The sequence below is a fragment of the Phyllostomus discolor genome, chromosome X (assembly GCF_004126475.2).
Source record: "Phyllostomus discolor isolate MPI-MPIP mPhyDis1 chromosome X, mPhyDis1.pri.v3, whole genome shotgun sequence".
In the NCBI taxonomy this organism is placed as follows: Eukaryota; Metazoa; Chordata; class Mammalia; order Chiroptera; family Phyllostomidae; genus Phyllostomus; species Phyllostomus discolor.
This window is the reverse complement of record NC_050198.1, coordinates 101,246,971-101,273,586: the sequence shown is the minus strand read 5'-3', so window position 1 is coordinate 101,273,586 and position 26,616 is coordinate 101,246,971. Positions and strand designations below refer to the sequence as shown.

The 26,616-nt window shown below is 35.7% G+C and overlaps 1 protein-coding gene across 3 annotated transcripts; it reads right to left on the bottom strand.

The window, feature by feature from the left end:
• Positions 1 to 521: 521 nt before the first annotated feature.
• GPR174 (G protein-coupled receptor 174) lies at positions 522 to 26,074 on the bottom strand. Of its 3 annotated transcripts, XM_036016432.1 has the most exons (5): positions 25,861 to 26,074; positions 25,543 to 25,599; positions 18,779 to 18,818; positions 17,583 to 17,675; positions 522 to 4,646 (listed from the first exon to the last, which is right to left on the bottom strand). In XM_036016432.1, exon 5 carries the CDS (start codon positions 4,123 to 4,125, stop codon positions 3,124 to 3,126), a length of 1,002 nt encoding a protein of 333 aa, XP_035872325.1. In that variant the 5' UTR covers positions 4,126 to 4,646; positions 17,583 to 17,675; positions 18,779 to 18,818; positions 25,543 to 25,599; positions 25,861 to 26,074; the 3' UTR covers positions 522 to 3,123. The 3 variants fall into 3 exon arrangements, with proteins under 3 accessions (XP_035872325.1, XP_035872326.1, XP_035872324.1); XM_036016433.1 differs by lacking the exon at positions 18,779 to 18,818; XM_036016431.1 differs by lacking the exon at positions 25,861 to 26,074 and having other exon boundaries at positions 25,543 to 25,782.
• Positions 26,075 to 26,616: the final 542 nt, after the last annotated feature.

Below are 26,616 nucleotides of genomic sequence, written 5' to 3'. Positions count from 1 at the left end.
ATAAAATAAAAATGAAGTTGCACAAGATTTCTGCTTATGCGCCCTTTCAGACCAAGGTAACTTGATTTGTTGTTCCTATGGCAGGTGGCTCTTTTCATGGAATTACAGGTTAATAGAATTAGTTGTTTAAATGAGTAAAAATGAAAACATATAAAACATATGAATAAAATAATAATTATAATAATGGGAATAATAGTAACATAGAAATCCCCCATATTCAAAATCTGTCTTGTTGGAATAATTACATATATATATACACACATATACACACACACATATATATATACACACACACACTTGGAATAATAACTTAAATAACTTTATATAGAAAATGTGAGCTTATTTATCTTGAATTGTATATTACTATAGTTCAGGATGTTTACTAATTTTGTTGAACCCAGAGAGTGATAAATGGAGGTTCAGAGAAGAGATTCTCCAAGGAAAGAAGCTCAGAGAGGAAGTTGCTGTCTGGACAGCAGCTGCAGCAGTACTTCTCTCCTAGTTTAGATTTTTCCCTGAAAATCAGGTCCAGAGTTGGAAAGCGAAAAGTTAAAAAGAAAGCAGGAATCTGAGAAACTGATAGCCATGCTTGTAGATACAGGTCTTAGCATTTGGCATCCCCACTATGGTAAACCAAGTAGGTGATCACTTACTACATATATAATATGAAAAACAGTGCTGTAAAACCCACTTCTTCAAAGTATCTTCTCTTCTACTCTGTTTCAGTGTTTTTAATTCCCTCCATTAAAAGTTAGGGATTAATACTTTGAGTTAAGGCTTATTCACAAGGCCTAAAATTTAGATATCCCTGGGAAAATTCATACTAGGCTAACATTAGCACATTAAAATCTTAGTATGAATAAATTGACCAGATTACTGATTTGCAGAACAAAGGAATAAGACAGAAGACAAAACATCATGAAGGGGAGGAGGGGTAGATAAAGTAAATCAGAGCAATGAATACAAATTCAGATGGACAGGTCTGGGGAGAAAGGGTGGTCATAGCTAACCAGCCTAAGAATACTGGATACTTATCTCCTTGAATGATGTAAATGATCTGCCAGGGCTTTTTGGCTGTCTAATAAGTGGGCTTCAACCTCAACCATTTCTCTAAAAAGTTTGATAATCCCCTGATAATAGTTCCCCTCCCCTTTAAAAATGATATGTTTGAATAGAAAATAATATTTTAATAAAATTGGGTTACTGATCTCACAAAATGACCATAAGAAGAATAATTCATGCTTATGTGGAAAATAGTAAAAACATATTGTATAGGCAAGACTCTCCCATTCCAAGTACCCACAAATTCTTAATTGTGAACCCATTACAACACTAAATTATATCCAAACACAAATCACTTTAAGGCAAACAGACCAGACATAGTTACTCTTTCTAAAATCACGATACTTATTTAACACATCAAAATATGTACCTTACAATATATAATTAGGAGATAGATACACTATTGCTAGCAGCACATCGTCAGTTTTCTAATAGGGTATTATTTTAATAACAAAGTACAAACAATACCAACACTTGTCCAGAGAAAACATTAGAAAATTTCTATTTATCTTAGATATTCCACCATTTTCCCTCCCCCAAACATATTAGTATCATAACTGTGTGCCTAAAACAACTCCTTTCTTCTAAATATGATGAAACTGTGGGTTAATTTCCATATTCCTTCCAGATTCACAATAATGTGTGTCTTTATTATATAGTACACATTTTTGAGTAGAGCTTTTTTTTTAAGTTAGAGCTTTTTGCTAAAACATGTTTTACAGTTTTGAAATGTTTAAGACCTCAGGTTTAATTACTATTCACATCCTGGTTCTATTTCCTGATACTAGTACCAAACAGGTATCAGGCAAGGCATTGTAAAGAGTGTCCAATGCTGCCAAAATTAATCTTATGCACTTTTTTTAAAAGGTGAAAAAACTGACTTCTCCAGCTGCAGGGAGGTAGGCTATACTGACCTCAGAATGGTACCACCAAGGCAAAGGTGGACCAGACAAATTACTGAAGACTAGGACCCACATGCTTAGCTGCTTTCAAACCCAACTCTGGCTTACGGATGTGGCTTGACAGTTGCCACCTAACTTAAAAGAAGAAATACAATATGGTGAGGCTTTTAAGAGCTCTACCCAACTCCTTTTTCCTCTGATCTAAGCTTGGTGATTCATTAGTGCACTACTTATTTCATAGGCTCAAAAAATGCAGTAATCTGTCAGAGGTACTTCAACATTACTCTGGAAGCATAGTGGAAACGCCCTTAACAAGGCAGGTACATGCATCTCCAGAGGTGTTCTTCAGAAATAATTTAAGGGAACCAAATTGTGATTGTGACCTATCTGCTGTCTCCTGACTTATAGAGGTAATTTCAGTCACATTGTGTGGACTTTGCAAGCTATCTGCCCTGGGTGGATTCCATATGGCAGCTTACACAGTCATAAAAAGTTATTTTAGGTGAATCTGTTTCTTGTCCTTACTCTTAACATAATAGAGGCCCAAGTTCAGATTTTCATTCTATGAATAGGTGTGACAGATGATGTTTCATATTGACACTGAAATGAAGGAAATAGCTATTTGAGTCTTCAAACCCTAGAGTGTAATCACACATGGGAGATAAAAGTGATCCCATGTTTATAACACTTTATTTTCACAGAATAATATATTGTCCATCCTGCTTAAAATATAACCAAAATACAATATTGGAATATAAACTGTAGTTACCAGTATAGACAACTACATTGCCTCTAAATACTCAGTGTCCACTGTAACAAACTAAGTGCTTATGATGACACCAAAGTGATTATCTCTTTGTGTCTTAGGTTCACAGATAAAACTGATGACTCTAGTTGAGAGCATATATGTAGAGGATGTCACTGAAATTTTATAGTTCAAGTCTTAAAGACTTGGTAACAAATTACTGGATGGACATCAATGATGGTAGAGTATAATGCTCTAAATAGGTTCTGATATAAATATGTGAATTCCTCACATAGGTAAGATAGAACATAACCAAAAAGCTGTGAGTGCTTCTGGTGATTACTTTCCAGTAGCTTGGGGCATTACAAATGTATTCTGATATATTTTCATTTCCAGCCACATTCAGTTTTTTATTTAGCATAATTCAGTTGTCATAGTAGAAGTAGTATGGTTGCTCACAAAGGATTTCACATGGAGATGGATGCTATCATTCAAATCTTGTCTTGAAAGCCGTCTTCTGAACTCACTAGTGGTGAAGTAATATATGACTGGGTCAAGGCAGGAATTCAAACTAGCAAGACACAGGGCAACAGAATGAAATATCAAAATCACCCTTCTGGCTAGGCAGCTTTTAATTTTGTTGGACTTGACCAGAAAATCTAAAGGAAAACTGAAGTGATAAGGTGCAAAGCAAATTAAGAATACTCCCGCACAAGTTAGAATCATCTTCAAGGCTTTCTTTTTCTCTCCAAGGTCTTGAGCCACAGGATATTTATCTTGCAGTGATAAAACAGCCTTCCAGGTACAATATAGGACTATCAGAAGAGGAGTGACAAACCCAATCAACTCACCAATGGTAATCATGGCAACAGACTGGGCCACATTGACATTCCTGGTAGGAAGATCTACAAAGCATTTGGTTCTGTTGCCTGAAGTGTCATCACTGGTTCTCAGGTGAGGAAAGAGCATACAGGCAAGGCAGATGATCACCCAGCCAGCAATGCTGATGCACAGGTCATATTTCCGTTTGTAGTTACGGGGGCAAAAGGGGTACATGAGAAAACAAAATCGTCGCACGCTGATGCAGACCAAAAAAAAGATGCTTGCATACATGTTGACATACTTCAGGTAGAAACAGAACATGCAGAGGCCAGACCCAAATGGCCAGTCATGATTTAAATAGTAGAAGATCCTCAGAGGCAGGGAGAGAATTTGTAGTAAGTCAGCAATGGCTAAGTTTATCATGAATATCACAGCTCGTTTGGTTTCTTTCATATAGCCATAAAATACCCACAAGGCTAATATGTTCCCTATGAAACCTGGCACAAGAATGACAGTGTATGTCACTGCATAGATAAAGTATCGTAAATCTGTAATGTGTCCATCTGGCTCAGCACATGTGTCATTAGTAGGCATTTTTCTTCCCACAGAAACTGTCTTTGCCAAATGGCAGTTCAAAACCTATATTCACAATCAATATCTACTCTTTCTTAAAAATTAATTATCGATGGGCTGGACAGGCTGAATATAAAATAACCTCCTTCTTATGTGTAGTTCTCAACCTCTAGATATGATTTTCAAAGAACTATTTGCAAGTTTGCTTTGATGTGTCTACAGTAACTGCATGGAAGTCTAACGTGCAAGCACAGATGACAAATTGTTACAATTTGCCCCTTTTTTTTACTCCATCATAAGGCCTTCTGGGACATCACAACAGTTGATTCTCTCTCATTTGAATCATGAATATGTCATACAACAGTTCTCCTAATTTTCATATGATAGCTGTCACTTTACAGGTGTTTGGCAGGCTGTTTTTCCTTTTATGGATCACATAGAAGAAAGGCTTGTATAAGTACTCGGTAGGTCTGCAACTCTTCAGAGAAGATCAATGTAGATACACCACCTTTTCTGGGAGTTTTTCAGTTACGTGTCGAAAGCTAAAAAGTGAAGAAAAAAATTATTGTCTGACACTTAAAAAAAAGGCGATGTGTGGAAAAATCTATTAGTTTACATAGGAAATTCTGATGTGAATAAGGGTAACATTCCACTGTTTCTACAAGGCACTTCAGAATCACAAGAAAGTATAGCTAGGAGGATTCTGAGAGGTAATCTAGCCCTTTACTACTCAAAATATCATCCTGAACCAGCATTACTTGAGAGCTTGATAGAAATACAGAACAAATACAGAAGAATCCCCTGCCCCACCAGATACCTGCTGAATCAGGATCTGCAGTTTAACAATTACTACAGGTTTTTGTTTTACATAATAGCATTTGTAATGCTCTGATTTAAACCATTGCTTCACAAACCCCACCAATTGTCAGGCTCATCTGGGGACATTTTTTTTAAAATAAACCTTTCCATATATTTCTTGGCATCTCCTCTAGAGATTCTGATTCAATATATAGTATCTGAAACTTGTATTTTTAAAAAAGCTTCCCAATATGATTCAAATACAGCCAACCCAACATTTCTCTTTGAGCCATTATTGAGGGGCCACTGATTTGATCTATATCCTTCCCAGATGTCTGAGAAGAAGTGGGCAACCAGCCTCTCTTTAATGCTTCTATTTACATGGGTCATTTAGTCACCTCTCAATTATCCAAGACAACAAACCATAGCACCAGTGAAAGAATCAAAATCCCCAGAAAGTTGACTCAGCTGGGTCCATGACCTTTGTTCTGAGGCAAACAAATTTTAGAGTAGGGACTTGGAGAGTTGCCTCAAGGCCACTGAAATCCAGAAGGATTTAACTGACTTTAAAGATATGGGGGAAGAACAAAAATGAAATAGAAATTATGAAACATCCTGCTTTGGATTATAAAATCCATGTGGTTTAAGGTGCTTGATTCGAACTCTGAAGGAATTGTAGTTATTATTTTGACTATTTTGCCTGTTAAGTAAAAGAGCACTTTTTATTCAGAGATGTGGTGCTCACTGTAATTAAAGGTCTGATGAATACCATGAATTATGCATTCAGGTTAAACGCTTGAGATTTCTCAGATAGGGAAGTAAAGGAAGTATAGAGATGGTGTTGTAAAATACAAGGAAGTACAACTGTAAAGAACTTCAATATTGAAAGTGTGGTTAAAATTAGAGGTCCCTCAGCTGCTAAACTGAACTACTTCTTTAAAATATTTTCAGAGGTACTGATTATGCTTAGGTGACAGGACAAATTAGGTAGCATACAAAAAAAGTGAAAAGCCCTGGATTTTGAACTTCCTTTTAACTATTTATACAAAAGGCATCACCAACTAATGTTACTGATTAGACATTAGAAATTTACAAATATTTGTCTAGTCAACCTCTACTGAACATCCATTCACTTCTCCTATCATGGCCAATGAGTCTTAAATCTATATCATCTCATCTGAGCCATAGCTCTCTTTCCAATTATATGTAAGAACTCTTCTCTTGCATATTTCATCATCATCTCAAATTCACTATAACTATTAAAGCAAAGTTATCTTTCACTTCCTCTGAGCAAAATGTTATTATCTATGAAGATGTTAGAATTTCCCCAATCAAAATGTGTTTCTATATTTTAATAAAGGAAAGTAAATTATTAAAAATGCTAGATCATCAAATCATCTAATTTTTAATGCTGCTCTTTGAGACATATTAATTGCAAGTAGAGACTATATTTTTGGATACAGAACCCCGCTGAGCAACCATCTGATCACAAGCCATAGGCAACCACTTGCTCAAAATCCAACTTTATTTTGGAGTTCTGGTTTGGTAAACACTTTAGGAAGCCAAGAAAAAGTAGAATTAGTGCTGCAAGTGACTGAAATCATGCAGGGCTGAACAAGGTGTGTACATATTGGATAGGAAAGAGTAGAACAAATTCTTCTTGATTCTAATCAGTACACATAAAAACCTCAAACTTCTTTTTCAGTTTTGAAAATCTTCAAAGTCAATTAGCTTACAATATTTCCAGTAAACCTGTTCAGCAATTGCCTCAGGGTAAAGAGCTGACTACAGCATAGTCATAAAACAGTAGAGAAAGTCTTTGCCTGGTTAATTCTTCTAGGGAATTCACCAGTTCTGTCCCACTGAATGTTCCATCAGATTTTTTTTTATTTGAAAGGGCGGTGTTCTACCCATATACCACATTCCTTCAGGCTCCCAACTTCTCTTACTTTTGATACCTTCTATGATTCCCCCATAGACTGACTTCATGAAGGGAGAAAATACCTGTGTGCCAACAGGCAATGTAGTTATTGTGAACAGTGGCACTGTTCCAGGAAATTCTTTCATTTAGCTGAGTCAACACATTTCCACTGAGACCTGAAGCCCATTTCCTTTCCAGCAGGCAGTGCATCTTGTTTCTCTGCTCTGAACAGCACTCTTTTAATTACTTGGAGATAACAAGATGGTCATCACTCGACCTCATATCCCCAGTGAATAAGGCCCAGTCACACTGCCATTCCTCAGATATCCTAATTCATAATTATTTCATATCCTGGAGGCTAGGGCACACCGATGGGTTTTCAGGACTGGCAACTCCAGAGGCTATTGAAATCTGTACCAATAATTAACAAGTTCTTTAATACCTACCGACTTCCTTGCTCCTACCACTTACTTAAAAATATGTTCATCAGGTTTTTTTCCTTCACAGATCCCATCTCCCAGGATCTTGATGTCATTCACATGATTTAGAGGTTTCTACTTTTATTATTTCCCTTTTTCTTAAGCAGGGTTTCTCAAAATGTGTTCCTGGGGCTAACTGTAGTACATATTAAAATGAAAATCCCAGATGTACTGAATCTTAATTACCAAAGAGTGGAGTCAAGGTGTCTACATTATAACAGTCTTTACAGAGAACCAAATCAGAAAGCATTCAAACCCGAGAGTCCCTTGAGTTATAAAGGGCAAGACCAATATCAATTCATTTTGTAAAGCTTCATAGCCAAATTAGATCCTTGCAGGTATTTCCTGTCCTTTCTTATCTTCATTGCCTATGTTCTTAATTTTCCTTCTGCTTAAAATGCCCTACCCCATCTTTACCTATTGAAATCCTGCCTATCCTTCAAAGGCACTATAAAAAAAGTTAAAGTTACCTTCTTCATGAAGCTTTCATTATCCCCTGCCTAGTTGTGACCATACCTACCTGTAAACCCCCATAGTCCTTTTTTTGAAATATCTAACCAATACAATTTGATCAAAAATAGAAGTTAAAGAATAAAAGTAAAAATATAAGGAAAAAATAAAATTATCAGTTTTATGAGTAATATGATTACATAGCTAGGAAATCCAAAAGAATGAAGAGAAATATTAGTAAAATTAACAAGAAAATTCAATAAGTGGCTGTAAACAAAGTGATATAAGTTTCCTGTATACTAGAATTAAATAATTGAAGTATAATTATATACTCATATCAAATATAAAGTACTTGGTAAAAAAATGAAAAAGAAATATATGAGATCTATATAAAATAAATTATAAACTTCCTGAAAGTCATAAAGAATATTTCAATAAATTTAAAGCCATGCATTATTTTTTGGATAAGAATACAAAATATACAGACTTGAAATTCTTGCCAAACTATTTTTAACTTGTAATAAAATTTTGATCAAAACTCTAAAGATATCTTATCTTAATTTGAAAAGATAATTATAATCTTCATAAACATACAAGCAGAAATCAAAGAGTTTGGGGGATATTTACATAAAGGAGTTAGTTTACATAAAGGAATGTGCAATGAAGAGAACTAATTGGTAGTTACAAAATAGTCATGGGAATGTGGAGTACCATGTGGGGAGTATGGTCAATAATATTGTAATAACTATGTATGGTGCCAGGTGGGTACTGGAAATATCAGAGGGACCACATTGTAAAGTACAGTATGTGATTGGCCAGTATGCTGTACATCTCAAACTAATACAAAATAGTGTTGAATGTAAACTGAGATTGAAAAATAACATTTAAAACTTTTTTAAAAGGATCTTAATTGGTATTTTTCTATTACTTGACTATTTGTTCAAGATAATTGGTTGACTGATGTATCTTTCTCTCATTGTTTTCCATAGTACTTTATATTAGAAGTATGTTTCCTTCTTATACTACATCCTACAAAATCATGAGTTCCTTACCCACTAAGAATGTTTTATGTTTTACTTACTTTTATCATCTTCTACCCCCAAAATATGCAGCTGCTTTGTATGCAGTAGGAACTGAAGTAGATTCAATTCAACTAAGTTTTTTGAACATCTAGAGCAGAGCTCAATCTAACAGGATGATTCCTTTTTGTAAACAATGTAATATAGCTCCATGTTGTTTACTATTATTTAACTCATGATTCATAGTGGATATCAAATAATTACATATAGCTAAAATATTAGAAAAAGTCATAAATAAGTTTTGATAGCACACAGTCTAGAATTACATGTAGCCAGATATCTTGATGTCATTGCCTCCTGCTTTTACCACTCTGGGTGTTTGAATTTTAACTTTTAATTGAAAACACAAGTCACTGTGTACAAAGTTCCATTTTACACATTAAATTTCTAGTATTTTCACTTTGTAGAAGTGATGAGAAAATTATGTTATGTTACAGTAGGAAAACTGCATGTAGTATTTCCTATTCTCAGTGCTGACATGGCTGCGGAAGTTTTCTGCAGTTTTTCTGAATGTTAACCTTGTGTCTCAGACCAGACATGAGCATTTGAAAAATAAAAGGGGTTCTTAGGAAAGTTATAAGCTTCCAAGATTACATCAAATAAACTAAGGTCCAAGATAATCAGGTCCTTGTGGCCCTCTTTACTGTTTTGCAGTCCTTTTCTTGCATTTTTTCTTTAAGAGTGAGCCCTATCTACTGCTTCATAGGATTAATAGGCCACAAAAGTGGAGATATAAACCAACCTTATGCATTCTGGTTAAAAACAGCAAGAGTGGATTGGAAAATTAAACCAGTCTCTGTGTCCTCACATCTGTGTTGGTCTTGATTTTGAGTGTAGGTAGCTACTTAACATGGCGTGATTTCAAGAGTTGCCAAAAAAAAAAAAAAAAAAAAAAAACTCATTTAAGAAAAAAGACTGTAGCCCTGGTTGGCATAGCTCAGTGGATTGAGCGCGGGCTGTAAACCAAAATGTTGCAGGTTCGATTCCCAGTCAGGGCACATGCCTGGGTTGTAGGCCATGGCCCCCAGCAACTGCACATTGATGTTTCTCTCTCTCTCTCTCTTTCTCCCTCCCTTCCCTCTCTAAAAATAAATAAATAAAATCTTTTTAAAAAGAAAGAAAAAAAGACTGTAATTGAACAACAATAAAAAAATTTTTTTAAGAAAAAAGACAGAAGTTCCTTTCCACTTGTTGACTGGGGCTTAAATTCATTTTTCTTATGGATAAGCCTTTTGCTCTACAGAGAAAGTTTAAGCTTGGAATACCAGACTCTCACTTTTTAATAAGGTGTTATTTATCTATTTTTTAGAGAGGGGAAGGGAGGGAGAAAGAGAGGGAGAAAAATGACCGAGGACCTGGCCTACAACCCAGGCATGTGCCTTGACCTGGAATTGAACCATTGACCTTTCAGTTCACAGGACAAAGCCCAATCAACTGAGCCACACCAGCCAGGCAGACTCCCACTTTTAAAGCTGGAATCCCGGAACTTAATCTTGGCCACTTTTCCTGAGTAATGTCAGTACCCTTTACAAACTCAGAAATTCTGGATCATGTGCAATACATCCCAGAGCTTCTGCATATTTTGCCTTTCATCTAACTCAGTTAGTGTAACAGCTTTTTCTGTTCTTGGTGCTTAATAGTTCGCCTGCCATACTTACTTATGGTTTATTTATATTTAGACCACTTTCTCCACACTATATCATCCCAAACCCATAAAATTTTGTTTTAAGCAACAAAAAGGTAATATGGAACCTCTTCACAGACACTAGGATCTTCAGAAACTGCATAATCCTGAAAAAATGGTTTAAAATTTAATATTTTAAACACTAAAATGCAAGGGGCAAAAAGAAGTGTTTCGCCCTTAGTGACTACACTAAAAATTACCCACAGAATCCTCAATAATTACTCTAAAAATGCTCATAGAACACTTAATACCCTGAGAGAGTCAATTAATCTAAAATATGGGGATCTCATTCTTGGATTTTAGATGACAGATAACAGATTCTGTCCTTAGATCAGGCTTCAAGTCAGACATGGGCAAGGGGTACAAGACACTGAACACTGCTATACCAGGTGATTGAATATAAGATTCCCCTCAAAGAAATTTTGTCTTTGCTAGACCTGTCTTGTTTTCTGGTTCTTTACAGCATGACTTATCTAGTATTCCAACCAAACAGTATTCTGGATGGTTACTTCTCAATCTTCTACCATGTTTTCTGTGCTTGGAAAGTGATCTTATAAGTTATTCAGAGTTTTCTTTGTCTCTTCAAAATGTAAACCTCCCAAGTCCTTGAGTCACAGCTCAAGAAGTGATGACATGCCAGGAACCATTACTGCAGTCCTACACTTCTCCTTCCAGCAGTACAACCTTCCTGGATTAGTAGAAGCAAACCGAGTCTTCTGAAAATTTGACCCTTAGAGGCATCTTTCTGGTTACTGGCACTAAAGTGTCATAAAAAAATATGACTGGATGGATTCCTTGACTAGTCTTCTACCAGTGATAGAAACTCAATGACAGGCACATGCCTCCTGGTTTAGGTGGAAGCAGATAGAGTAGCACATCACTTTTAACACAGACTCTTCTTCCTTTGTAAGCCACCATATTTGAAAAAAGAGCTACAACTATAAAGTGTTAGAGTGGGAGGTGTCTGTTGCCTTGGATCTGTCTCCAAAAGCAGGGCTACAGGAATAAAATAGGAAATGTCCTAAACTAACCTTGAAGACTCTAGTGCCAAATCTACTGTACTCATGATTCAAGAACCCAGGTCATGATATATTTACTTGGAAGTCTCTATAGCCCAAGTCTGGAATAATCAATGCTCCAGGTATGAAACATCAAACATCAAATTATTTTGTAGGTTCTTCTTAGAACTGTTGTCACATTTCTATGAGATAACATGAAATATATTGAGTAAAAGGAGATGGTAAAAATTGAGCCTGTCTGATGAGACCCTTTCTTATGATACCCTCTCTTCTTCCCACACCTATCTTTTAAGTAATAGATTTTCAAAGACCTGGAAATTTTACTCTCCTCTAGGACAAGGCTAAAATGTCTTTTTAAAAATCACAGACCCAATCTAAGTCAAACCTGGGATCATATCAGATCTTGGAGTTTATTGTATAGGCAATATTTAACTGGAATTTTGCATACTTGTGTTCACTGCATAATGTTCTGTTACTAAAGAAAGTAATTTTTAATGAGTGGCATTATTTGCTATATTTGGTTCATTTTGATAACTCTTTATTTTACTGGAGTGAATAGTAATGCAATTTAAGATTGGGATATAATCAAGGAGGACTGGACAGGCCACTCTTGTGAGATCTTGTTCTTTGTATTTAAAAGTAGAATATATACCCATTCTTGTGTGTTTTTTTCAGTCTATAGTATGAGTTAAAAAGTATGTATGAAGCTCGCAAAATCCCTTTTTACCAAACTTTTTGCAGATGCTCTTACAGAAATACTAAGAGCTTTTACTTTGAGTTGATTCAAAGGACAGGGTAGCAACTTCTACCTAAAACAAATGGGCAAGCAAGTAAGAAATCTCACTGGGCAAATGAAAAGTTTTTATACCTTTCCAGTACAGTATCAGTAATATCTAGCAGTACTTCAGAAGGAGGAACAAACATTCATATTTTATCTCTGTTTATAACACTTTGGCATGAGTAATGGGCATACTTCCTTTTTATTATGTTAAATAGCATACTTTCTTATTTTAGACTCACATATTTCTGCAGATGTGTTTATCAGATATAGGTTGAAGCATATCATGCACTTGTGCAAAATTCTCTGAGTGTCAACATTGTGATGGACTAAAAATCTGAAATTCAAACCTCTATTTTCTCTTTCTAGCCAGGTCTCCTATACCCTTCCAAAGTTTCTTAGGCTTTTGCAATGCCAGGCTGTTCTTGAATATATCATGTACCTTTATGTTTCCACCTTTTATTTTAGTCTGAATTTTTTTTATGTTCTGTTCCCCCATCCCCACCTTCTCACTTTCATAGGAAAATCCTTGATATAAAGGAGAATTTGGATTATCTCATATCCTCCTCCAAGGCTTCCTTGAGCCATTCAAATTGAAATTACCTTTCTTTCCTTTGACTTCCCACAGTATATTACTTGCACCCCTATTGTAGCCTGATGTGTATCATCCTGTCCAATGGTGTAATTAGTTGTGTATATTTCCACTAGATTATTAGTTACCTGAGACTAGGGACTTTGTCCTAATCATCCATGTATCACTCACACCACTTAGAATAGACCTGTACTAAATAAGTATCCATTAGCAGACATGTAGGAAATACCTGTTAAATAGATAGTACAAATGTCCCAGTATGTTTTCAGAACCATTTTCTAAATGATCTAGTTATGTGTAATTTTTGCAGTATGTCACTTAAAGACTTTTCAAGTTATAAAATCTAAACACATATTTAGTAATTTCTAGCTATTGTTTTAATCATTGAGGTTCATCATTGTAAAGCATTTGGAGATTACAGAGGGCACTTTTTGAAGAATATTTCCTTTTTATTTACTAAGAATTACATATTTTTCTTTATAAAATTCTTTTTTCTCAACAAGAAAATTTCCTCTTCATTATTGGTAATCTGCCAATGAATAAAATAAGTGCTCTGAATACCATCTCATTGAACTAATTAAGATTTCCTCCATGGTTTTCCCAAAATAACCACCGCATATTCACTTAAAGTGCTTGGGAATAAAATCAAAGAAATTTCAGAAACAATCGAAGAGAAAACACATCCTTCACAGTAACAGTGGTCCCCACAAGCTTAATGTCCATTTGACATTTAAAAAATTACCCAACTACAAATTTCCCATATTTATCTTTAGTCAATGATCTAAGGCATAGTACAAGACTCAAAACACACTCCTTGCCTTTTTAAAAGAAATCTGAACTGTTGAGAATATACATTTAAGCAGCCACATTGTATTGTGATCAAAAGAAGTACAAGTGAAGGTCAGTTTTAAAACATATCACCTTCTCACCACACATACACACACCAAAATGGAGGACAGCACAATTCTCTGTGGCAATGTGGTGCTATTTTTACTTTCTCTACCACAGCTTGCTGCCTTCTTATGGCAGGAAATGACAAGTCCTTCCCCCACCATAGTCAGAGGAGTGAGAAAGTACCCAAAAATATGTTAAACAGGCACTTGTCCCCCAAACCTGCAGTTGTAAAAAGATTATATATATAATTAAATTTACCTGCTGGTTTGTGCACTTTTACTTCTGATACAGTCCAAGAGCTTACCTCTCTATGTCATTATCTACTCAAAGAGCAAAGCTGAACTTCTGAATGTTTTTAAACCTAGGGGGTTAATTTGGCCTAGGGTAAGTCTAGGCATAATTTAAGCATAAGCTTATTATTTACTCATTTCTAATTGCTTTCCCTTAAATGAATTTTGTAAAAGGCTAAAGAAAAAAAAAAAGGTGATTTTAATCCCAAACTGGTGACAATATATAACAAGATTTTTTGAGAGAACAGCACTATTATTTTTTCATTTATTTTTCAATTATACTTGACATATACTATTGTATTAGTTTTAGACATTGATGTACCTTTGAAACTGTTCACCATGATAAATTTGGTACCTGTCTGGCACCATACATAATTATGACAATATTATTGAATATATTTCTTATGCTGTATTTTCAATCCCTATGACTATTTTTAACTGGCAATTTGCTCTTCTTAATCCCTTTTACCTTTTTTGGCCATCTCTCCAACTACCCTCTTATCTGGTGACCATCAATTTGTTCTCTGTAACTATGAGTTTATTTCTGTTCTGGTTGTTCATTTATTTCATTTCTTAGATTCCATATAAGGCATTTCTTACATCATATGGTATTTGTGTTTCTCTGTCTGACTATTTCACTTATCACAATACCCTCTAGGTCCATCCATGTTGTGGCAAATTACAAGTTTTCATTCTTTTTTAATGCCTAAGTAATATTCCAGTGGATATTACACAGCTGGATAAAAATGGAATTATCAGCAATATTTGCTTAGATTTTTGATGGCTCTTTATTTCACTGGAATAACTAAATGACTAGCCACTTCTCAAAATTCAGTTACATTGAGTTCACTGCATTTTCTTCTTGTTTTCTTAGACATTTTATCAAGTGTTATGACAATGACATTTTGCTCAAAGAGATGACAAAAGGTTCAAATTTAGATGCTCCCCACCCCTTGTATTTACCAACTTAAGTACATGTCAGATACAAAGAGATTGGAGAAATAACTCTTTGACAGTTTGCAGAGCCAATTATTTCAATGATAGATGTCAGTAACACAGTAATTGATGGTATGTGAAATCTGGGTATTTTTTTTAAGATGGCCATCAATGTTAATGTTGTTAATGCTCTTTATTATTTGTTGTATGATTGACCTCTTATCTATCTATAATCTATCTATCCATCTATCAGTCATTTGGAGAAGGCATCAAAGGTGGGATTATAAGAAGATTAAAACAAATGACTAGCATTCTTAAAGGTAAATTTATCTAAAACTGAGAATGCCCTTCTTTCCCTGTCTTTCCCAATATTGAGAATATCACTGATATCACTAATAAGTTGAACTTTCCAATTTAAAATCTTCTTTAATTCCCCTGCCCCTGCTTCTCTTCTCTGCCTCCTATGCAGGCTGTTACTTGTTTCATATGATCTTTCCTGTACATTGTTCTTATCTACATTATTTTTGCCTTAGTTCTAGCTCTGTCTGACTTCCTTAATAACTCTCACAACTGCTCCAACTATGCCATCAACATATCCTACATATCTCATCAAGTTATTCATCACTAAAACAGTCTTCTTCTACTGAGAGAATGAACAGTATTCTTTACTTGGAACCTCTACATCTGGGAAAAATCACCTAAGAAACACAAAGCAACATAAAACACATACACAAACACATTATCTTTCTGGAATCCATCAATGAGTTGAAATTTTATTATTTTTGTTTTTAAAACTTTTTAATTGTTTATATGTTTAAAAATTATTTACTATATTTGTTTATTACATGTTTAAAATGTTTTATTACATATATTACATGCATACATAAATGCTGTGGCCAAAAAGCTATTGCCAGCTAATGTTTCCTGAACAAAATCATTTAAACAAATTATAGAGGTATATTTACATTTTTATTAATAAAATGCTTTTATTGCTTTGTCTTGCTTTGCTTTTTTGTTTATTCGATAGTAGTACTAGAAGCGTAGTTCTCTTTCTTTTAATTCTGAGGTTGTATCTTGATTAGGGACTTTCATAGCTATTGATAAATTCAAATGCATTTCAATTTCCCCCAATTAATTTGAATTTCATATCACAACAGAAATTCAGGCTCAATCAGCACTTCCATTTGTTAATACCTCCAAGGGAGGTACAGTACTTTATTTGAGCCAACCTATAATTACTTTTGACAATAGAAGTATGTCTTTAGCTCTGTAGTCTACTCCATCTATTATTAATCACTAATTTATGACTGTTGCAAGCATAACATGTTCTGGACAGGTGCCTGATTTTTTTTTCTCCTTGTTTCACTGAGCTCTCCAACTATACTCATCCTGATTACATCAGGGGGGAAATATCTCAAGTGGTCTTGAAGAGAGGTTCTTTTCATTTTTATGAGAAAATGCAAACAGAAAGAAAGGATGGAGTGACTTAAATTTGGCTTCCAGATATGCATAAACCCTTATACTAAATACTTAATTTAAACATGAGCACTCTGTATTCACATACAGAGCATTGCACTATAAAGAAGTATATTGTTAAAACCCTGATCTCCTGGTTAGGGATTTATCTGAATGTGACTATCTTCTTCATGTTTAAGTAATCTATGCAGTCATTTTGCTCATGGTCTTTTAAACTAAGCTTAAATATTAGACATGCCCCCATTCAATGGTTAGATATCTAGGTTGGTGCAATGGTAATACACTTCTTCTAAGTATAGGCACCCATACAAATGAACCAAAAGCAAACATAACAAACAATTCCCCTTCTCCAAAATCTTCATCCTTCAAATCTGTCCTTAACCTAAGACTCATTGACTTTTTAGCTTACTAATCAGTAAACATTTGCCTAAATGGTATCCCCTTCCTCAACACACACACAAACACACATGTTATTCTCTACTGTATGACCAAAGTGGCCAATATGTGTGTGTGTATTTGTGTGTGTATATGTGTGTGTGTGTAGTATATGTAGTATATGTACATTTATATTTATATATAAAGTTAAGCATTGAAATCACTGTATAATTTCTAATGTAGACCTACTTTCAAATGGGAATAAAGAATTAGGGTGAGGTGAGTGACACAAAATTTAAGGAGTTGCTAAAGAACTCAGTAATAAAGATACAAATATTTTAGTGCAATATTTTTAAAAGGTCAAAATTAATGCAAATCTATGATGACCATAATATCAAAACAGTAAAGATAAGATCAGTATGACAAATTTTTCCTTTTCCCTCAAGCTCTAATATGACTCACAGGACAGTATTAAATACCACATTCTACCAAATATTCCAGAAATAACAGGCTTTCATCTATAGGATGATACTCATAGACTGTGAAAACCTGGCCATTACCTGGTAATTCATCAAGTGGACAAGCAAATGTGTGACTGATAGCCAGTGAGGGCTCTTAGTACTTGCCCAGGGCCCACAGAGTGAAACAGCACCCTTTCGGGGATGATACCAAAACACACGTCAAGAACATATATTTGACTACTTAACTGTTTTCTCCAGTGCTGGTAGAATTCCTTAATCAGAGCAATAGGGTTTCTTGAGGAAGCCATGGGGAATCTGGCTGGATCAATTTATTCATGCCTGAAAGAACATACAGTAAAAGAACAGTGACCAATTGAATCTTTGTTATTGCTGTTAAATTTCAGCTGTCCCAAATTTCCCCCTGTTGCTCTCCCCTGCCCTGCCCACCCCTCCTGCTCCCACAGTCAATCCCCACCCTGTTGTCTGTGCCCATGGATCCTCTATACATGTTCCTTGATGACCCTTCCCCTTACCCCCCCTTTATTCCCCCCTCCCCTCTGGTCACTGTCAGTTTGACCAATTGAATCTTGAAGGAGATTTTTACAGAGGGCTGGGAAATTGCAACAGGTGGAAACTGATATCTCCCAAATGTAATACCATGAGCAAAAGAGAGTATGGAGAGAGTTACACTTAGCCCTTAGTAGTAGCAAAGTAGAATGAGTGGGAACTCCTTTACCACTTGACATTTCTTTTTGACGTGTTAGACTTTGGAAAGGGTGAGAAGGTAGGAATATCAGTGGTAGGGTTCACAAGTCATTCCCTGGTCACCAGCAGCTCTTAACTATGATGGGATATCTCAGAAAAATTCCACAATTCTAATCAAATTCACAGCACAGCTGGAGGGTAGAAATTGTCTTTTTCTCAGTTGGGGATCTCTTCTGAGTTCTCACAACTGCAACTGTTTCATGGGTTAGTGAACATACATGGATGGAGACCCAACTGGCCACTGGCTGTTAGCAAAGCTGGTGCTAAGAGGTAAATTATCCTCTACACAAAACTGCTGTATAGGTACCCTTGTAATGCTTGTAGATGGCTTCCTATGTGGGGTGACCTAGGGGCATCAAAAAACCACATCTCACTCTTCTCTGCATCACTCTACCCAATGATCTCTTGTACAGGCTTGCCACCTTTCCTGAAATATTCCATTATAAATACAATACTGTAAGGAACTTTGTCTCCAAGAATCTTCTAATAAAATTAAAAACACTCCAAGGAAGATTTTTACATTAACCCATTAAATGTAATCCATTACATAGCTAGTTCTCACTATAGAAAGAGGGTGGGATGAAATACAAAGAAAGATACATCTTACTTGGTAAAATAAGGGAAGTACAGGAACCTTGAGGGGGACAGTCGTAAGTGGTGCAACATAGTAAGATTACCTGAAAAGCCAGATTTCATCATAAGTGTTGGCAGGGAGTTCTAGAAAGGAGAGAAGGCAAATAAAATAGAAGACAAGCAACGAACAAAATAGTTGTCATATAAACCAATTTGCCTCAAGCTAGTTCTTTCAACAATCTATAAGTCATTTTATTTATTATATTTCATGGATAGGAGTCAGGCAAGTTCAAACAATGAGGCTTGGTTTAGGGGTCACTTTACCAACTTCTTTCAGAAGAAGCTGATACATTCACTAAAGCCATTGTGTTTTACTTGTTTTTTGCTTTTGTTTTTGTTTTCAATTCCCAACACAGGTCTCTTGGTAGAAAGCAGGGTATAGAGGAAAAAGCACTGGTCAAAGACATAAGTTTCTAGTCTTAGCCTTATCACTAATTAGTAGTATTACCTGGGGAAAGTCCCTTCTATCTCTGGGCCTCAGGCTCCATCTGCAAAATGAAGTTGGACTAAGTTATCCCTCAGGTTCCTTTGAGTTTTAATAGTCTAAGTCTAGTAGAAAGTTTGACCCAGTAAATTGGCATGATTCTAGATAAAATTTGAAAAAGATATAAAGAAATATGTGTCTTTCCTTTCCAATGCTTTATCATCTCAGGTCTGATAAAGAATTCTCATATCATGACCCGAAATGCCTAGTCTTAATATCCAGTCCAAGACGCACAGTCTCAGGAAGCCTTTACTGGTTGGTAGAGATTTGTTCCTGTCATGTACCCATTAAAACAGTCCTTTGGGCCAATATGTCTACTTTTAAGCTCAAAACCACTGAGATTTAATAAGTTCATTTATGCCAATGCATTACTGACAGAGAAGTGGAAAGTATTAGCCGAGGCCTTCAAAGATGTATGTAGACATTTTCCCAGAAGCCTTATTTTAAGAAATAATGGGAACCATTGCAGACCCAAGCAAAAAGGATCACAGTGATTTGGGAGGAGAGTGAGGGAGATGTTATAAACAGGTTGGATCTCTCATATCATACCCTGAAGCCTGCTCAGCGACCTACACATCAACAAGTTCATTTAGAGCATGCCTAGTGAGCATGTGGGATGAAATGCTATTGTCATAGGTGAGCCCAAAGTTGTCAATGATTCAATGAGCTTTTTTAATAATGTTTCAATTGCTGGCAGAACTGATTGAGCATTTAAACAAATATTGGACTTCATTAATATTTATTAAATCTTTTTTAAAGGTGTTATTTATGTTTAGAGAAAGGAACAAAGGGAGAAAGAGATGGGAAGAAACATCAATGTGTGGTTGCCTCTCAAGTGCCCCCTACTAGGGACCTGGCCCACAACCCAGGCACATGCCCTGACCGGGAATCAAGCCAGCATCCCTTCGGTTTGTAGGTCAGCACTCAATCCACTGAGCCACACCAGCCAGGGGAATATTTATTAAATCATTATTGATAATCTATTAATCTCTTTTGAGCTTTGGTCTTTACAAAGAACGTAACTGAGGCCTAGAGAAAGGAAGGAATTCATCCTGAGTTACATATCAATTAATGTCAGAAAGAGGACTAGAATCTAAGTTTTAATTCAAAAGCCTTGTGTTCCTTTGTCCACATCACACTTCCTCCCAAGTACATATTCTCTAATATATATGTGGATAATTCTCTTTCCAATCTATAGTAATACCATTTGGATATAAGCTTTATTTATGTTACAAAATTCTGTGAAATTTCTAAAACATCAGTATACAAATACCTGGAAACAAGTGTCCTTCATTTTCTTTCTGCAATGGCAGGGAGGCCAGTGTTTTTACCATGTGCAGAAAAAATCAACACCTATTTTGCCTCTTTCCCACCTCTCTTCCTCACCACCCTCCCTTATGTATAGAAACACAGACACACAGACATTCATTTCCACTGTCATGCAAGACTGGGAGAAAATAACCAAAATGGGACAAATGTTCTTTTTCCTCTCTGGCCCCTTTCCTCTGCTACAGTTTTGTAAACTATCAATCTAGGAGGAAAAATGAAATGATGAGATGAGTAATACCTTGTTGTAAATCAAGTCACTATGCTGGATGTCACTGCAGATAAAAAGAGAGGAGACATGGCCTCTCTCCTTGAAAACCTGTAGACTAGCAGCAGTGATACAACATAAAGGCAAGAGAGAAATGAGTAAAATCAATTGCTAAACTGAGTAAGTCAAATGCTAAGTTCTATAAAAAGCTGCCATATATTTAAGATACAAACCTTAATGTGGCTGGGACAGTCCATCTGGCATTTCTAAAGGCAGTGATTTCACTAATCCATAAAACTCCTACTTCTTCTTCTCATGTACTCAGCTGTAAGCCTTATAACTATTCTGCTCCTTACATGCATTTAAGTTGCAAGCTCAACCAAGCATAATGCTCCAATGTGCTGAAGGAAATCTGGCAAGTGTGAGGCAGGTGCAACTTAATTTTCCCAGTGTGATTTAAAAGCAATTGCCCATGGCATTTTGCAAATTGTACAGAGGAACTGTGACCAAAGGAATGCAAAGCACCTAATAGGCATTAGTATGGTGATCCATGCCCTCCATGGTGATAGAGAGATGCCCTCAATCACACCTCTTTCACTACTAGAGAAACTGAAAAATGAGGAGGCTAACTGCCTTGTTCATGTTTATGCCCCTAGCCAGTCCCAACTTGTGATTTTTGCACAAATTGAAGCTCAAGCTTGTGACTGGTGCCTGCTAAAAGTATGATTTAAAACACAGTTCAGAAATGGACGTCCCAAGGGCCTTTATTTCCTCTTGGACACTGAAGATAGATAGGGGGTCAGGAGATTGCAGAGAGCAGGAGGACATGGGGAAAATTAACATCATCAGGAGACAATCCTAAAACCTTATTCTTGTGTTTGTTTTAGTTTTTAACCCAGATTTCTGTAGCTAGTTGGGTCAGATGGTTATAACACTGAGCTGCTAAACTTAAGTGTGTGAGTTAGATTCTAGTTAATTATCTCTGTAATATAGTCATGCATTGTACTCTGAACCTGAGACAAGTATCCCATATCTCTGAGTTGTTGTTCCTAGAGAAAAAAAACATGACTCACAAATATAAATATAGTTCTACTCTCTTCTTACCTTTGGTGTGTAACAGCAATTTTGTATATGAAGAATCTCATAATTTCCCCTCCAATTCTGTTGCCATACAGCTAATGTAGAGTGCAGTAGGTGGCCAATTGATAAGTATAAACATAAATCTATTTCCTCATACCTGTTTAGGAGAGTCTTTATGCACACTTTTTTTGGAGCCATTTCCTTGTGTTGATTTTAACTTTCATCTAAAATCACATATTCTCTCCTAGTCTCTCATATAGACTTATATGTAGAATTCAGAAGCTTTGCTCTAATCATAGCATAACAGATATTAGGTTAGGAATATAATTTTTTTTCAAAAGCTCTAATGTCATGACCTTTTTGCATCATATCAACTTATTGTAAATGAAGATCATGACTCCCTAAGACAAAATATATTATTAAGTCACATTCTTCTTCTAAATCCCTATTTTATAGTCATATTTAATATGTTCTAGTTTGTCCTCCCCAAGTAAATAAGCTCCATGAGGGCTGGGGCTATACATTATATAATTCCTATTATTACCCATTCTGTACTAGAAAATAATAAAATACTATAAATATTGGTTAAAGAGAATTAAAATGTTTTTATCCGGTGTTGTATGTGTTTTATTGTCCTCTCATTTCCTAAGCCACCCAGACTAAATCTAATAAAAACAGAACCTATTTTTAAACAAGTGCACTTTTGACTCCCTCTATTATAAAATCTCTTGATTCTAAAAAAGAAAAGGATAAAATAGTGAAACGTGACTGTACGATATTGAGACAGCATAGCATGATGAAATGAGCTTTGGCAACAAACAGAACTGGGTTTCAAAGTCAACAAAGGCAGTTGTGCAACTTTGGGAAAGTTATTCATTTCCTTGACATTGGTTTCCTCATCTATTACCTATAAATGAGGAAATTAAATACAACTATTGTCAAAATATAAGAGATTTTGCCAAATGCTTAGTACTTCATAAGTATACAATGACTAAGAATCATTATTGTGTTTGAATATTAATATTAGGAAATCCAAAATCAAACTTAGAGCCAATATTAGATATGCTCCCAAAACCTGGTGAATCCTAAATTCTCTGTAGCTTATTAGATATTTATTTTTTAATTACATTTCATCAATTATGCTATTACAGCTGATTAGATATTTTAAAGCTTTTTCTGGAGTCATTACTAGGAAGATACTCAATTTAGAGTAAGGCATAAGTTCTTTGGGGGAGAAAATCAACAGCCCAGAGATGACCTAAACCTAGTGTTGACCCGCAGCCTATGGTGAGGAATTTGGCCCTGACTAACATACACATCTTTAGATTTAAGGAGGATTTGAGAACCACTAAATGTATCTCTAAAAAAAATCTTACCATGTAATTACAGCACCCAGTATGTAATACGGTTGTATTACAGCACTTAGTGCGTATCAATTTGCATTTTGGGATTTTTTCTGTGGGCACAGTAGGAATAATTCTCTCCTATTCTTCCAAGGAAATAGTGCTAAAACCTCCATATCACAGTTTGCTACATATCAGGGGCCCTTAGGAACAGCCTAAAGTATGCCCCTGGTATTGAGAGGTTCTCGAGCAATTTCAAAATGACATCTTTTAACATTTCCCAATGAATAATGCATGTATCCCTTAATTCTCAAGCATTGTTATTCAATAAGAAGAAGAGAAATAAGCACTGGCTGAGACATCAAGATATCTAGGTTCTAACCCTTTCTCTGCCACAGATTCACAGAGGTACTTGGCCCAGTCATTTCAACCCTGAGCCTCAGTTTTCCCAATTGTAAAATGAAAACTGTCAATCTATGTCACTTCCCAAAGCATAGAAGAGTCTCAGACCCTTTTTGTCATTGCTCCTCTGAGTGGCAGGATTTGAATCTGTTTCTAATATTTTTTTATTCTCTGACTAGGGGTATGGAGACTGAGTCTTGAGACCTGGGACACAAGAGGAACACTTTTGGGTGGTCACTTTAATGGACAAGGGAAACAAGACTATTTTGTGGTCCATTTTCACAGCAATACATAGTGGTCAGAAAAGGAGTTAAATTCCCTTTTTGGTTCAGGGCATCTGATTGTGCCAAAAGTATCTATGAGAATAAAGCAAAAAGCATATCAGCTTACCTAGTACAAATGGTGATAATTGAGTTCGTTCATTCCTAAGAGTCTCTTGGTGGAAATTCAGTGAGGTTTTTGGAGGAGTCAATGTCCTACTTTGTGTTTTTTTACCTTTACAATATTCAGGACCATATTACACTGGCTTCAATGGTATAAGTATACTAGATGATTCTTGCCTCACAGAAATATTACTGTAAACACTTAGCAAGGCAAAGCAGTGCATGTGTTCACAAGTGCAAAGAACATTTTCTGTAATTAAAAGACATACCCTCCCCCTTACACAACCTTCTTCGAAGGCAGCTTTAATGTAATCCAAATATTTGCTAGTATGGCTGACAGAATCTTTCCCTGGGCTTAAAAACTTGAATACTATCTGTAAGATTGATGCCTTTGCCACCACATTTGAGATTTACAGAAAAGAAATACTCCTTGCTGAATGAACCACAGCTCTCTAACAAATAGTTACTCTGCTAATTGCATAAAATTATAACCTTTTTCTTCCCTACAAAGATTTGAGCAGTATGAAATGAAGTTCATGCACACCGCTATTGACAACAGAGAAAGGAGCAGGAGAATCATTTGAGATTTAATACTTGGTCATGTTGTACCATGAAAATCCATCCCTTCCTTTTTTATAACCTTTGAATGCTGCTTTTAATACTTATCATGACACTGATAACCTCATCATTGGGTTAAAAGTTAGGAGGAAACTTCCTTAATATTTTCTCTTTGAGCACAAAAGAAAAACAATATGCAAATCAGGAAATAATTTCACTTACATTTGGTTAAAGTAACCTAAGTCGATTATAAGTATCTAAAAATGTCAATTTAACCTAATGTCATTTTATTCATTGTTGATTTTAATGTACTGATTATTTTGATATAGCTTATCTATGAGAAATAGAGCAACTGTGTCTGTTGTTTTTCTTTTTCCTCTCTCTCTCAATATACATTTTTTTCTGGATTTCTTTCTTTGAAAGCAGATTCTGTATAGCTAACAATAATTACAATTCACTTTTACAGTAAGAATATGTAAGTTATACAAGCTGATAAGAACATGCATTCATATTCATAAAGGTCCTGAGATATTACTGCTTTCTTATTTTTTTAAATCAGAGCTCATTTTAAAATAACACAACATAAATTTAACCATTTTAATCACCCAAAAATAAAAATATTAATTTTAAAGAATTATAGCAAAGAGTAGATTTCTAAAAATCCTACATATTCATGCAAGTAACTCTACTTAATAGAATTGGTTAAATTACAAATGTTCACAGGGCTATCTTATTTAATATGAATTGAGTGAAACATCATGAAAAAACCTCTTCATATCAAACTTACATTTTTCCAAGTTCAAAGTTACCTCCCCTCTCCCATCTCAGGCAACCAACCATATAATTATTTTTGTTTGTGCAAATACCAAGGAAATGACATATGGGGATGGTCCAGGTTCATTATATTCATACCACCCATAGATCTGACAGGTTACCCAGAATCTGGTGTGAAGAGGCCAATTCCAGATATCAAGGGTAAAAGGCACAGAAAATGCTAATTATGCATTTGAAAAGTAGAACCTACCGTTTTAGTTTCTTTCTGTTTTCTCCATAGGTCTCCAAAGAATTCATTTGACAGCCACTGCAACAAGGACGATACTGATCTGTACATCAATTCCAGCTCCCTGTTCTGAGAACAACCAATCCTATCCCCCCTTACTATCGGGAAAAGAAAAGAAAGAGAGAGAGAGAAAGGGGGAAAAAGAAAGGAGTGAACAAGGGGGAGAAAGAGGAAGTGAGGAAAGAGTAAAACAAAACAAAACAAAACAAAACAAAAAAGGAAGCCAAAAGAAAAAATAAAGAAAACAAAAGGCAAAAAAAGAAATAAAATTATTAGCATTACCTAATCACTACCATGTTGAAAAACATGGTAGTGAGATGTCAGAGTGAAATATGCAAGCCACTCTGTGCACACTGAACATTTCCGTTTTCCAGAGGGCAGCACTCTCACTCGCTCGCTCTCTCTCTCTCTCTCTCTCTCTCTCTCTCTCTCATTAATGATGCAAGGTGCAGGGCTACACTATGGGCTGTACATTGAGCCTGAAAATCTTCACACTTAGCAAGGAAAGTCTCATTTCTATTTATAGGGCTAGAGTACATTGTCTTCCAATCCTGTGGTTGCACTCAGCATTGAGTTCGTAATAATACACAGGCTATATTTATTTATGGAGCCCTTTGTTTAAGCTAAGTGCCCTCTGGTCCCTTCCATAGTTAGTGGACCACTACAGTCTTCACTGTGATCCTTTCTCATAGCTCCTCAGTTGTTTTGTTTAGGTAGCAAACTGGATATTCCTTATTTAAGGATATCCCTTAGGTAGTTCCCACTACAAGAAGTCAAGACAGGGTAGACTTCTGCCTAGGGTATTTTTTATGCATAGATTTCAAATTCATAATATTGAAATAAATAGCTACTTTTTTTTAGAGGAATTTGGAGACCTAAACTCACCTCCCACTTCCTGTTCACTCACTCTGCCTTCCCCTAAGAGTCCCTGTGACAAGGAAGTGTAGGTAAGCTCCCATTTCCTCTCAGTGGTTAGGGAGGATTGAGTGAAAATGAGCTGGTTTCCTGTAGCTTAGACCCATAGCCACAGCCTCTTGA

Bases quoted from the DNA above. Each gene is read 5' to 3' on its own strand.
- GPR174 (XM_036016432.1), bottom strand. From the start codon at position 4,125: ATGCCTACTAATGACACATGTGCTGAGCCAGATGGACACATTACAGAT.